The sequence below is a fragment of the Cupressus sempervirens genome, chromosome 10 (genome assembly GCF_028749045.1).
Source record: "Cupressus sempervirens isolate cs-2001-9-10 chromosome 10, ASM2874904v1, whole genome shotgun sequence".
NCBI classification, from domain to species: domain Eukaryota; kingdom Viridiplantae; phylum Streptophyta; class Pinopsida; order Cupressales; family Cupressaceae; genus Cupressus; species Cupressus sempervirens.
The window spans coordinates 254,073,711-254,089,736 of record NC_143127.1 but is presented as its reverse complement, the minus strand read 5'-3'; the positions used below and the strand labels follow the sequence as shown (position 1 = coordinate 254,089,736).

Here is a 16,026-nt window from a genome sequence, read left to right as displayed (position 1 = left end):
CGCCAAGTAGATTAAATAACTCGTATGCAAAAAGTAAAGAAAGGTCTTTCTTTGGTCTGTAGATATCCTTAGTCTGAAGTCAGATTATTTAAAACCTAGGAATGTTAACTTTGAGTCAGAATACGATGATTACAATGAAGCCCTACTTAATTTCTTAATTCTTTCTCTGAAACAGGACAGAATAATGTAGATAAGGAAAACATGATGACTAATATCTACCTACATTACCAGCATTCACAAGCCCACTGGTGCGCAAAGAAAACTCCACCCGATTCAGAACTGTCAGAGTTCTCTGGTAACCGCTTTGCTTTGCCTGTTTCAAGTACTTTCAGAGAAAGTATTGCAATACTGAAAAACAAACAAAAGAAAGTGCATTTCTTCATTTATGGAAAAGTACAGTAAACAAAGATATTGGACAACTTTTAAATTATGTGACTATTACACCTACATTACAAAACATCTTCAATTATAATAAAAACCTAAACAAACGAGAACAGTGCATTTCTTCATCTTCAGAATGTATTAGTAAACAAAGATATGGGAGAATTTTGAAATGTGAGAGACTAACACATAAACTTCAAGAGACACTTAAAAGAAGGAACCTTGCCCACATTTATTCCATTTCAGCTAAAACGGAATCTTCAAGTAGCCTAAGGATACCATATAACTTGAAGAATATGTTTTAGGAACAGGAAGGTGCTGCCTTGAATCACAAAAAAATTAGGAACATAATCATCTCATATAAGGCTCTCAAGCACACTTCTCCTAGCAACTAAATATAGGGTTCATAATGAAGTTCACAACTCTCCAAATTAAAGCAGAGTCAAAGGTCACTCACTTGCAAATGAAGTAGGAATAAATACATAAACATTTCCTTGGCTAGATCATTTTTATAATAAGAAGCTAATGACTATAGTCATACATAAAAGTATCAGGTACAACAATCAATAATTCTTAATCATACGATTGAGGATTAAAAGGAAAATGAATGGCTACAATTTTTTTCACAAAGCTGTTATAATAACTAGCGGTTATAAAATTAGAAAACCATTTCACTATCAAATCACAAAGGAAGACATGTCTATACATAAATACTAAATAAAGATAATCTTCTGATTATTGTAAAACTTTTACTCTCAACATAGAATCAAAGTCATCAGAATCAACACAGAAACTTGGGATAAGATTCAAGTAGCGAGCCCCTGTGGGATGTTGGCATACATTGCGTAACTATTTTCACTATGGGTGACAGTACACCATAGAGTTGGCTGTTCTAGGAGATGGCTTGAAAAGGTGTTCATAACAGTGGCCTTTGTAGATTTGCCAATACAAAGCCTGGGGTTTGGAGGTAATGGCCTATCACTCAGCATGACCATTCTACTGCATCATTTTAGCCAAAAGACAGTTGATTTTCCGATTGTGGATATTCTTAATAGCCTCAGTTATATTCTGCAGACCTTTAAAGTAATGTGTTACATAACATAGACAATCTGTGAGCTTGTCTTGCTATTTTTTCAAACATTGGAGACAGATGGATTGCTGGTGAAGAGTCAAGACAATTTAAAAGCAAAGTTGCATGGACATGGATATAAATATGGTATCGTATACAGATACCAAAATTTTTGTAGACTGCCAATATGGATATGGTTGAATACAAAATTCAAAAAAAACACATACACATATATTTAACACAATTTTCTAAATTATTAGAGGAGATATTAATTACTTTGAAATCAATTTAGACACGCAATTGCTTTAACAATTTACAATATGCAAAAATAACGGAGTTGCATTGGATATAACCCAAAAAATGGGTCGCCAATACAGAAAATCATTTTATTTATCTTCCTCATTTGGTGGGAGTTTTGTTTATACCACAAAAAAATTGCACAATTGAACTTTTTTCAAGTGTAGAAAGATTTACATCAAATTTTATAGAATTAACTCACATAGTATCTGACATGGTCAGAAAATCAAGGTGTTTTGGGCATGCATGAATCCACTATCCAACGTGTATCTGTGTCATCCTGTATCCATATCCATTTGGATACAAGGATATGCTCACTCAAGTAAGAGTAGAGATGCATCCAACTACTTTACTCAAAACTTGTTCAAGAGACTACCATTCTTTTCTTTGTTCATAGTAAAAAATATAAATTCCAAATTAAATAAGATAATAAAATGACAAATGTGAAGAGTCGCAACCAGGATATGGGTCGTAAACCTCCCACTGCCATAGCCCTGATATTATAAAAAAGGAATGAATTTAAGATACATGGAGGGGGAAGGGAAAATTACAATATCAATGGTAAATGCTTGCACAACCAAGGCAAATACGGCTGAACGGGGAAGAGATAAAATATATGATTTGGCAATTCTTATATATGATCAAAGATATATGAATAAGGGGAAATTATGTTCAACGGAGACTAGTTTATTCTAAGATTTCCCAAATAATCCATTGATAACTATTCATGCCAAGACAAGGATGGTTTATATTATATCTACATGGATGCAAATACAAGTAGCATTTTGTCTTGAATGCTTTGGGAGCATAAAAAATATATAGGGATAAGATTAAACAATATGAGCAGGGCAGCCACAGGAACAAATAAGCATCAGTTATCTACATCTACAAAAAGGGCATTAGAGAGACAGCAATGATCATAAATGGAACAACACAGGGACTTTTGACTCAGCATACTAACCTTCGAGTTACCAAATATACCCAGGGAAGATATCATGGAACGAAATTAGCAACAAATGAATTGCATACGCTAAAGGCTCTACAGTTTCATATATAACACAGGACACAGCGCTAGAAATTACGCACTCTTCATACAGTCAACAAGCACACAAGATCGAACAACTGACAATTCATGTCCAGCCAGCAATAAGGTGTTTAAATGGTGAAAACCAAGCTGGCCTGGTCAGCATATGATCATCAACCATACATGGCTCGGTAGAGTAACACGACGGCGATAAGAATCATATCTACATGATGAGATTGATCCATGTACAAAGTATCATATCTACTATATAATTCAAATTATTTAATGCAACAAACAGGATCAACTTTTCAACTTAATTGGATAAAGGGGAAGAAACATATTAGCCATGTTGGAAGCATTAGTATTTAAAATATCACCTAATGGTGGATGATATCCTTGATAGAATCTAACAAGATATTGATACTCCCCTGTGTTGAGGATCACTGAACAAAACCTTGTACCTTAGTCAATGGTTAAAGTAATTGACATTATACAACAGTAAACTGACAATTAATAGAAAACATAAACTAATTAGATGTTAATGCATTCATAATAAACCAATATCTGAAGATGCATAATTAGACAAATAAATTATTCTCTTTAGTCAATGACAATATGCAAGAAGACTAAACACTGTTTATTGTGAAAAACTGATTCAGAATAAAAGAGAAGTGATTAGAAATTATTATAAAATTGTACAATTAAGAAGAGACATGATTAATGTCATTTACAACATGACTCATCATTTCAAAAGCAAGATATAAGAGAATATTGAATCTTATTTCAATGAGGAATAGAATGGAACTATGTATCATGTTTGGATCAGCTCATCCAAGCAAGTACCCAATTGGAATTAATTAGTTGCAAGGACATAACTGTAGATTAGAGATGACCCTAATGATTTCATGCACGGAGGGGGAATATCAGACACAACAATTATCTATTCAAGAGAAAGAATCAGGTAAAGTCTGAGAAACTCAAGTAATTGTCCCAAGAATCCAAGATAAAAAAATTAAGGGGACATTACAGGGGTATCAAAGTATGATCTTGTCATCCTATAGACTCTAGAGTATACAACAAGATGAGGAGATACGAAGGTTTCCTTTGAGACTAAAGCTATGACAGTAATGGATAAGCACAAGATAGTGATACTTTTTATGGAACTGATAAAGAAAAAGAGTTCGAAGAGGTTCACCATAGCCATGCCAACTGTCTAAAAAATTCAGTAATATATAAATGTATATACTTTATAAATTTATTTTAATCTAAAGAGATGAAGGGAAAGTATGACAATTAAGGGAAAACCTCTAAAGACACCCTATTGTTAGCACCTTCCCAAGGCTGCAACCAAGGGAGAAGAGCACCCTACAGCAGTAAAATGTTAGGAGAACTGCTACAAGGGCACCAACTGCTCTCTGATTAAGGGAGAACTGTTTGGGCACCTTATTGTAGAAGAGACCCAGGCTGCAATTAAGAGAGAATAGCAAAGAGCACCCCATTATAGTGACATTTAAAGAAGAACCTCTATAAGGGGACCATATTATGTTGTGAATGAGGGAGAACCACTAAAGGAACTCTATTGCAGAAGTAGTTGAGGGAGAACCACCAAGGGAACTCTGGTGCAGTGGTAGTTAAGGGAGAACCGCTAGTAGGGCACCTTATTGCTAGTAGGGCACCTCAATACACTATGGTTTTGAGATAACTACTAGGACACCCCACTACAAGGCAGCAATTACATCTCTGAAGGCCTAGGAGAGATAAATCTATCTTCTAGGAAGGATGGATACGTTAAGATTTGGATATTTATAAGGCCTTAGGAGAATATAATCTTTATGAGATGGTGAATAGCTTGAGGAATGTTCTAGAATGGCCAGATGGTAGCTAGAGACCCAAGAGGTCCTCCCTAGAGAGCTTAGAACCCAATTATGAGTTCTCCCTTAGGAATTAATGAATTGATCAAGAATCATCAAGGAACAAGGCAATAATTAATAAAGGAGAATGGGAGCACTACAATACATCAATGTAAGTTTCATCTTTGAAATATTCTTGGTAATTTAAATGAAGTCTCGTGATATTTAGATTTGATAGATTTATAATTATAAAATATATGACCATCTAATTCCAAATTGAAATTGTTGTTCTAGGACTGAAGTAAGGTGTATCAATTAAATCATAAGGAGAAAATGTTGAATTGCTTGAGGACAAGCAATCTTGGGAAGGGCAGGTTGTAATGTCCCCTATCCCAAAGATCGAATTCAATAAATAATAACATTAATAACTAAAATATTAAAAAGATTAAATAATTAATAATTGATAAAATAATATAATCTTATTACAATCATAACTCACAACAACATATTATATCAAAAACACTAACAATAAATAATTTGAATACATATTTGTAATATAATATATATGATAATTAATATATTTAATAATCTATTACAAACATTATTTATTAAGAATTAATATTGTTAAATAAATTAAAAAGTTATAAGACTATAAATTATGCATACTAAAGAATATAAATTCCAATTTGAACCTCCCACTGCCATAGCCCTAACATATAAAAAGGAGCAAATTTAAGATACAAGTTGGGGGGGTTACAATATTGATGGTAAATGCTTACACAACCAAAGAAAATACAGCTGAACAAGGAAGAGATAAAATACACAATTTGGCAATTCTTATATATGATCAAAGACTTATGAATATCGGGAGATTCAGTTCAAAGGAGAGTAGTTTTATCTTGGACTTCCCAAATAATTCATCAATAACTATACATGCCGAGACAAGGATGATTTATATCATATCTGCATGGATACTAATACAAGTAGCATTTTGTCTTGAATGATTCGCGAGCATAGAAAAGATAAAGAGATAATATTAAACATTATGAACAGGACAGCCACAAGAACAAATAAGGATGCATCAATTATCTACATCTGCAAAAGTTCATTACAGAGACAACAATGATCATACACAGAATAACATAGAGACTTTTGACTCAGCATACTAACCTTCAAGTTACAAATATACATAGTGAAGATATCATGGAACGAAATTAGCAACAAATGAATGCTTATGCTAAAGACTCTACAGTTTCATATATAACACAGGACACGATGCTAGAAATAATGCATTCTTCATACTGTCAACAAGCACACAAAGTTGAACAACTGACAATTCATGTACAACAAAAGACAAGGTATTTAAATGGTGAAAACCAAGTCGGTCTGGTCAGCCTATGATCATCAATCATACATGGCTTGGTAGAGTAAAACATTGGCAATAAGAATCGACAAGCATGGAGTCTACTGTATAAATTAAACATGGTGTGATTAATCCATGTACAAAGAATCATATCTACTATATAATTCAAGTTACGAATATGACAAACAAGATCAACTATTCAAATTAATCGAATAAAGGGGAAGAAACATATTAGCCCTATTGGAAGCATTGACAATATTAAAAATATCGCTTGATAGTGGTAAATATCCTTGATAGAATCCAAGAAGATAGTGATACTCCCCTGTGTTAAGGATCAATGAACAAAAGCTTGTACCTTAGTCAATGTATCAAGTAATTGAGATCATACAAGAGTAAGCCGACAATAAATAGAGAACATAAACTAATTAGATGTTAATCCATTGATAATAAACCAACATCTAAAGATGCATAATTAGACAACAAATTATTGTCTATGCATAATTAAACAATAGACAGACTTTATCTCTTCCTAGGCTTCCATAGATATCCCTTTAGGACGTATCCATCTCTATAATCCTCAAGAAACACTTTATCTCATCCCAAACCTTATGGATTTTTTTTAGGATGTATCCATCTCTATAAACCTCAAGAGAGAATTTATGGCATCACAAACCTCTATGGATATGCCTTTAGGATGTATCCATCTCTATGGTCCTTGGGAGAGACCTTATCCCTTCCTAGGCCTTAATGGATATCCCTTTAGGATTTATCCATCTTTGTGATTCCTAATAGAGGTTGTATCCCTTCCCGTACCTTTATGGATATCCCTTTAGGATTTATCCATCTCTATAATCCATGGGCAAGAATTTATCCATCTCTATAATCTATGGGTGAGACTATACCTTCCCATGCCTCTATGGATATCCCTTTAAGAATATCCAACTTTATACTTCTTGGTAGACTTTATCTCTCCCCAAGACTCTATGGATATGCCTATAGGATGTATCGATCTCTATCCATATTTCTCCATTCCAATCAAGCTCGAGAGCACAAAATAAAATTTTAGTCATTCGACCTCTAATTGTTTATGGAATGAAAATTAATACTTCTTGAGACATCTTAAATATTTACACTAATTGTTTGTTTGACTTTGAGTTCAAGGTGTTGCTCCATAATAATCATTATTTTTATACTACATTCCTTATGTTCCATTCTTTAGCATTGCTCTTAATAGATATCATTGCAATGATGTCTCTTTTTAAAAAATGGAAACTTGTCAAACATTCGTATTGTTTTGTTGTCTAATGTTAAATGATGAAATTGTCTCTTCTATTGCAATTGAATGATTTTAATATTCCCTTAAATACTTTCTTATTTGATGATTCACTATTTATCTTTTACCCTATAGGATGGCAAGATCATGCTCTGATACTACTGTAATGTCCGCTTTCCAGATTACTGTTTACTTTGGCTACTCTCAAAATTTGATTAATAATCTATTACTATTGCTCCTTTTTATCTTAGAATGATATCTTCTTTAGTGAAAAGGTGAAAACACTTCATTATAATTAAGTCTCCACTTTTCATTATTGCCTTTGAGAGTAATATATTATTTCCCAAATTTCTCTCCCCTCCATATCTCACAAATGAAACATTCTCCCTTTATATCTAGCAAGATGGAGAAGAGTTACACTTCTTCAACATGTCTGCCCTTTGCAATGGTCATAAACTTTTTACATTTACTATTCCTCTGAAGAGTCACAAAACTTCATTCTTGTTGCCCTTTCGAAGAGTTAGGACCCATCATAATCACCACCCTTTAAAAGAGTCTAAAGCTTTTATCATTGTTGTGCTTCAAACAAATCATAATTTTTTATTATTGTTGCCCCTTTAGAAGAGTCGCAACCTTTCAGAATTAATATTATTTATTAATTCATATACACTTTTTTCTTCCTTTTTCTCCCTCCCTCCAAATGAAGTTCTCTTCTCACTTTTTATACCTCATGTGTAAAGGAGACAAAACTTTTCCTTTCATGCCTCTTGACCCTTCATTAACTTAACAAAGTTTGATTATGTTATATTTCAATTTTATTATTTTATACAAATTTTATTTTTATTTTTGTTCTTTCTATAATTTAATTTTATTAGTATTGATTATTAAATATTACTGATTAATTAACTTATTTTATTTTATTTGCAAAATTTTAATACTATTGGTATAATTATATTATATTATTCATTTAATTATCTCTATATATAATATTGTTATTTATCTTTTAAATTCTTCTTTATTAGTATTTATTAAATAAATTATATTATTTAATTATTATTAAATCTTATTCAAGAAAGGGGACATTACAATTTTAATAAATAGAAAAATCAGAGATAAAGGTCTCTATCGTGACTAATATCTTCAACACTCCCTCTTAGCAAGAGAGAGATCTTTAGTATGGTAGGCACACATTACTGTGACCAAAAGATGTTAACAATAAATTTTCACCACATAGATTCTAAAAACATGTTATCTTAGCATAACATAATTCACCATAGTCGCATTAAAATAAAGTCATGGACTCACACACATGACTTCAACCATGCCTTGTCGCAGAGGGTGGAACGAGGGCTTTCACCTCGGACTTCTCCATTAGAAGAATGCATTTCCTCCATACCTATTTGCAAAGGGTGGAACAAGGATTTCACCTCAAACTTCTCCTGAGAAGAGTGTGTTTTCACCATGCCTTGTCACAGAAGGTCGATCCACCATACCTACTCATAGAGGGTGGAACAAGGGATTTCACCTCAAACTTCTCTCATAGGAAAGAAATCATTAACAAGGGATTGCACCTCAAACTTCTTTCATAGAAAAGAACTCATTAACAAGGGATTGCACCTCAATCATCTATCACAAAGAAGATCTCGTTACAAGCATGAATAAGAATGGCAAATATTGTCTCTCAACGGAGACTCCCTCTCAATAGATCACCACAATAAGATAGTTCATTCCAATTTGACCAGATTGTGAGCTTTAGCAGTTACACTACAACATTAGCTTGCAAAGAATTAGACATCTTCCTCTGTCATGTAACCTCCCTCTGAAGTTAAAAATACTTCCACTTTTACAAAAATATGCAACATCAATTCAATATAAGATTACAGCTTGCATTTTCACATTCAATAATGTCTCATCATGTTATTGATTCTTCATGTGTCCTAATATCATCACCATACATTGTAATAGATTGCTTAGAACTTTGCTCGGAACTAACTAGGTGTCCAAATATGAGAGGGCTGATTCATGGGAAGATTTTCACAATCTGCTAAAAATCTCCAACATGCTCTAGCCCACTAGTAACTCAAACAGCAACATAAGGTGCCACCAAAGATTAATTTTCAGAACTTCCAATGATAGATTTAACCCTCATCAAACTCTGGGTGATTACAACAGCAATTTGGTTACTCATAACTGATAAAAGCTAGCCACTTACCCCTAGTCTATTGTTGATGTCTGCTAAAATCTCAGTCATTTAGCTGTCCAAAATATGAGCACACACACCAAAACAGAAGGTCAACCTGGAACTGCCTGTAGCAAGACATAACTCCAGTGGTATGTAATTTCTCTCAACTTCTACAAATTTTGTTTGCAATTCTGTCCGAAACACCTAATTTGCTTGTAATTGTTTTATAAATAACTCAATTATGACTTGTAAAATGTTCCTTCACTGGTTCTAGCCATAATGTCTAATTCTGAGTGTCTAAATAAGCAGGAACGACTTCCAACATCAAATAATTAGTTTGATATATATCTCCAGGTTGAATACTATGATCTATGATTAAGAAATTATTATTCATATTGTCTGTAACAACTACCTTCGCATCGCACTTTCACCACATAGACTAGGGGCTAGGTCCCAACCATGATGGATCATGTTTCTGCACCTACAATAAACTTTCAATAATGGATTTTTCAAAAAATTGATCCTGCAAAAGATTACCCAGCTACCTTTTCTTCCCTCCCGACTACCAATATATCGCCCAAAGATTCCAATTCACCACAACATTTTCTGGAGTAACTTCTCTATTCATGACATAGATTAACAACAAAGATTTAAAATCAAACTCTTTACCAAGTGCTTCCATTCATGAGCCACTACAGGCTTATTATAATATTGGTCACCTTCTCATTTGAATAGTTCTAATAATCATTCGAGTTAGACTAAGAAGAATAGATCTGCAACTTCCACTAGAATTAAATGAATTGCATGCATGCACAATGATGCTCATCAAAACAGAGATGACACAAGTGGAAGGAAAGAAGTTTGTCATTACAAGTCCCCAATGCTGTCCTCATCATACTCAACATGCAAGAAACCTAACAACATCAAACAATAACCACATCGGAATGACAAAATGCCATGTCATAGTGAGTTCATCAAATACAGAATAAACAAATAGGAATGTAGTAAACGTGAGAATGGATACTAGTTAGAAGAAAATTCAATAGCCATACTTGTAGATGCCTCACATTCTAGCACAAACTATGTTCGATTATAATGTCCCCTTTTTAGCATTCATAGCATGATGTTGTCGTTAGCCTATTTCCCCACGGTCCCGTAGGCTAACCAAGACATTAAAGGGGCTTAGAGGCCATTTGCCCTAGATAGTTTCAGTTGTAGGTCTTTTTGAGGGGTTTTGAGGCAACTTTGGGTATACTTACTATTTATAGTAAGTCATCTTGGATATGGTCGGACATCCAGTGGCAGTGGTATGTCGATGGTAATTGTTTAAAATCGCCAAGAAGACTTGTTTATCATTGATAAGATTTGTTATGCATTGATAAAGCTATTTTATAAAGTTAAATTTAAATATTTAACTTTATTAATGCATAGACTATAGTTTGTGGGAAATATTTAAATTAAAAGAGTCCTTTTTATTTTATAACACATTGGAGACATAAGTTACATAAAGGGAGTGATGTTTTATCCCACATTGAGAAAACGAAAGATTGAGCTCTTGTGAGAACACTATAAAAGAAAGGGAAGAGCTTCTTTTTAGTATGCTTGGAAATATCAAAGAAAATTGGGAAATTTCCTGGAGATTATGTCTCAATAGTTTGAAGGACGAAATCCCTTCAAGCTGGAAATCTTGACGCCATTGAAAGATATGGTCTTGAGATTCAACATAGTAACAGTCCGAAAAAGCAGGCTGAAACAGCGGATAACAAAAAGCAGTCCGGAAAAAGCGGAACCGAAAAAGCAAGCTGAAAAAGCGGGTACGAAAAAGCAGTCCGAAAAAGCAAAACCGAAAAAAGCAAGCCGAAAAAGTAGTTCGAAAAAAACAACGCAGAAGGGACACATAAAAGGAAATTATTACAGCCATCTACGACCAGGTTCTTTTGTTAGTATTGTTTTTTAAGGTGTTATGAGCTTTCAGCTGTAAGTGTGCATTATACCAGCATTATCATTTTGTAATCCATGTAAATGCCAAAGTCTTGGCCATATTTCATGAGCATTGTAATTTTCATTGCAATTAAGAAGATAATAGTTGCTGGTGTCATTTAAGCAATTTAATATCATTATTTATCAACTAGTTAGTTTGCATACCAACTGTTTGTAAAAATGCCAGTTGGCTGTAGGTGTTCATTTCTCATGCTTAGATCATATATATGCATTGAATATTGTCAAAATTAGTAGCACACTCGTGTTAGGTCATTGTGTACTCCATTGTAGTCTTCTAGCACAAGATTCTTATTGATGCAAATTGAAGAAAAAGTCATTTGAAGCTAGCTGAAATACTATATCAGTCATATGTCCCTTGCATGTGAATTGTTTGATGAAATTCCTTGAGCTTTCATCAACATTTTTGAGGGCAGATTAGAGGAGGGTTATTACATCGATGCATATTGATAGTATTCTTGTGATGATTTATTTTCTTCATCCTTTCCCATTAGAAGAACATCAAGAAAGCCAAAGTTTGAGTTCACGAGATGGCCAAGAAATTGAATTAACAGAGGCATTGTGCTAGCTGAAGACTTGAAACTGTGACCACTCGTTCTCTTGTGGACCACCTTCATGCCAAACAGATTAGGCGTCAATTATAAGAGTAGTATGCAAGAAAACATCTTAACTTGAGATGTGCCTAGGCAAGCTATCAGACAAGCCTTGGTGACCAAAGAGAGTGGCAAGAGGAGATGGTGAGGCAGAACCACAAAGACCAAAAGTTTTATGCTTCAACCTGAGGAGCAGGTGGCCCTGGGCTTCTTGAAATCAAATGCGATGTTGTGAACAACATCTCGGGGTATGGTTACTACCCTCTGACTTGTTAGTTTTAAAGCTGAAGTCATGCTGCAAAACATAACACTTCGTTATTGCCCATATCAAACCTTGTTCAGTTACCATGTTGAAGTTTTCCCAAGAAAATAATAATAAACGACAATAAAGAGGAAAATAGGTACAAAAGACACAAAAGATTATCTTGGGAAAACCCTTCCAATTGAAGGTAAAAACCCAACCACGCTAGAAAAATCTCTCTTTTATTGATAATAAAATGTTCAAGTACAATGCTTTCCATTTGATATCCTATATCGTTATACTAAGCAATCACATATATAAATGAAATGACAAACTCTTCATATTACACCTGAAGGTCTCTTCAATTTCCAAATACAAGACTCTTCATGTTTTCAAATGGATGACTCTCCATATGACACGTCTCTTCATATAATATAGTCTCAAATATTATCATAAATATCTTCTCCAATTGTAAACATAACACAGAGGTGTTATTTCAATTTCAATATATAGAAAATCAAAGATAAAGATCTTTGTCACGGCCACAATCTTCAACACACATATAGACCATGAGCTAGGGTGGTGCACGAAATCATCTTTTGTCAATTGTAGATAATACTATAGCCATGTTGTCTACATATTGGATGGATCTCTTGATGATTGCCAAGATCCATCTATTATTACAAATTTATTTCTTTACTATATGCAAATGCAAATTATATACAAGAAACAAGGTATGTCTATTCCTGTCAAACTCATTTATGTCATTATGTTGGGATATCAGATAGCTCGTACCGGTCCCTATTAATCCACATTCATAGGGTCTGTTTGAGAGAGTTCCTCTGTGTCTTGCTTTCATCCTAGTACTTTTGTCAGTGCAAGTGCTCCTACTTTTGTTCCTTATAGTGCCACTACTAGCTTTGCTCTTAGAGTTCAGAAATCTAGGTTGGACAATTATTTTGTGCCACACATTGCTGCACAACCCTCGCTTGAGAGCATTGCTTGGAACAAGGAGGTCTACAATGCTGCAAGAAAATCAATTTGCAAGTTTTTGTACTTTCGCAACATTGTATTTATTACAACCAGGTGATTAATTTTTATTTGATTGTTTTAAATTTAAACTTTAAAATTTATAGTTTGAACTCTACTTGAGCTTAATGTTACCCTCTGTTTAGAAATAGTTGAGAATATTAAAGTTGAGTTAGAGGATCAGTAAGTGTCTTGGAGCAAAAAGGATTCCACCATGCTCACAAATGGTTGAACAGATAGGAAGAATAGGACACTACTAACTTTTCCTAAATGTACTGAATAATTTAAATTTTGATTTAGTCATTACTATTTGAATTTTGTAATTTATGATTTAATGATTGATAAATGATCATAATTTCACCTTATTTTCAGGATCTACCATGTTTTTGAAATCCATTGATGCTTTCTCACATGTGAAAAATGTCACATACTTATGTGAGGCTATTGAGAAAGTCATACATGAGGTGGGGGAGGAAAATATGGTGCAAGTGGTGACAAACAATGCAAAAAGTTTGTTACTACAGGTAAAATTTTGATGAAGAAGCATCTAGAGAAATTTTGGTCTCCATGCAGCCCATTGCCTTTGCCTTGACCTCATATTGGAGGATATTGGTTAGATTGAATGGGTGAAAGAATGCATTGATAGGGCCAAAAACATCTGCAATCATGCATTAGTCCTTAGCATAATGAGGTAGTACATGGGGCAGAAGGAGTCAGCTCGTCCCAATATCACAAGGTTCGCCTCAAAGTTTATCACATTAGAATCCATGATACAATCAAAGGCATCTTTGATGTGCATGTTTGTTGGTGAGTGGACATCCTCATATTATGCCACAACCACTGTAGGGATGGATGTGGTAGGTTACATTTTTTATAAGCCAGGATTTTGGACCACTTGTGCAGAGATCGTGCAACTAAATTTATTACAACTTGATATTTAACATTTTCTTTTAATTTATATGGATATTTTTGTATTGTTTGCAACTTTGTGATTTTGCAACACAATTGTGACTTGATTGTTTCTATTTAACAATATTTGCAAAACCCCCAACAGTGTAATGTAATGTAATGTTGCACCTAAGAGTACCTACATGGACAAGCAATGTGTAGAGATTCCCATGGAATATCCTTAATGAGTTGTATTGTAACGTTGTGATAATATTTGAAGTAATTATTTAATATTCGGAAAAAATAAATTAAGTGTCCGATATTAAATGTGGGTCAATAAGGGTTTGGTAGCACATGGTTTATGTAATATCACTTACTGATTTTATCAAAGCTTGCGACTATAAAAGTAACCACAAGGGTAGTTGTTGAGATAAGACATGCAAGAGATAGGTTAGCCAAGGTAGCATTTGTAAAAGTTGGAAGCATGGCATGGGTTGTGGCTATGGATTTGATGGCTTCTATGGTTGTATTACAATGGTATTTTTGTTGAATAATACATGGTAATGGATGCTTTTGGAGGCTAGATCTTTTTCCCTCAACGAGAATTTCCCAAGGTATATCTTGTGTCACACTGTTGTGTGTATGTTGTCTATTCTCTTGCATGTGGATTTTAAGTGTTTATCTATTTCAAATCTATTATAGGTTATGTGGAAATTGTGATTTTTTTGTTGCAAGTTTCCTTACAAGTGGTATCAAAGCTATGATTTTGTTGTTGTAACCCTCGATTGAATCCATGAGAATACATGAAAAGATAAAAGAAGGACAAGATATATGGGTTTCGCAGGTTGTTTATTGCAGATCTGAGGATTTTGGATTTGTTATTATGATCAATTATTGTTAGATTTTGGGCATGTGAAATTGTTAGTCAAAAGGGTTTTTCAGATGTTTTATTAAAATGAAGGTTTAAGGGGGGAGCTTGCAAATAAGATCTCTTGGTAAAAACAAACCTCGCCATTGGATCTGGATTGACATTTTCATATATAGTATGTTTTAGCTTGGCCAAGTTGAGAGAAAATGCAAAGTTTTTTTAGTTGCAGGCCATGATGGCCATCAATTTAATCTCGTCAAAATTTTCATCACCCACAAAAAGTCATTGGAAGTGGTTTATACAAGCAAAAAGGTTGTCTTGTTAAAACAGTCATAACTTTCACTAAGGATGTCAGATTTCAAATACAATTGTTGAAAAGCTAATTCAGAGCACTATAGTTTGATACATGTTTGATTTTGTGATTTTGACATTTTGTCATATTTTATGAGCCCGAAAATCAGATGTTATTTATTTTTAGCTCAGTTTTGGACCTAACTTGGGTATACAGAGTCGGATTTTGGACTTCAAATAGTCAATGAAAAGCTCTTAGAGATCTCTATACATTAGTTCAAATTTGTTGCAAGTTTGGCATGGTTTGTTAAGCTATATATTAATTTGAATGGTTTATGATTTATATTAACTATGGTGACATTGCGAGTTTATGATATAGCATATATTTGGAGATTTGAGATTTGATGTCATTGTATACTCAACTTATATGTCAGATTGGTCTCATGTGATATGGTTATCGGTGTTTGATTTGGATATGTATGATAACTTTTTGGGTCTACAAGTTGTGCAGTGTTGTAGGCGGTCTACACTTACAGGTTGCATTTATGGCTTAACTGTGGTTGTTGTTGCCCATTGTTCTTTCATTATTGATGCATATTCAAATTGGCAACTTCAATTTGGTTTATCTATGCCCTTAATCACATGATTTGTTAATTTGTCTTAATGTAGAGGGGATGAG

General features: G+C 33.8%; 1 protein-coding gene across 7 annotated transcripts in view; it reads right to left on the bottom strand.

Annotated features, from left to right (window-relative positions):
* Positions 1 to 16,026, bottom strand: part of LOC149533587 (uncharacterized) — a 189,469-nt gene that overhangs the window by 75,962 nt on the left and 97,481 nt on the right. For 2 of the 7 annotated variants that reach the window (XR_016356672.1, XM_089803068.1), the window contains exon 6: positions 220 to 313. Coding sequence is in view for 3 of the 7 variants with exons in the window: in XM_089803068.1 (XP_089659194.1) it covers positions 220 to 313 (94 nt within the window). In the remaining 4 variants the exon portion in view is untranslated. Of the gene's footprint in view, positions 1 to 219; positions 349 to 16,026 lie in introns of those variants that run through there. The other 5 variants (XR_016356673.1, XM_089803069.1, XR_016356674.1 and 2 more) reach the window with 3 other exon arrangements.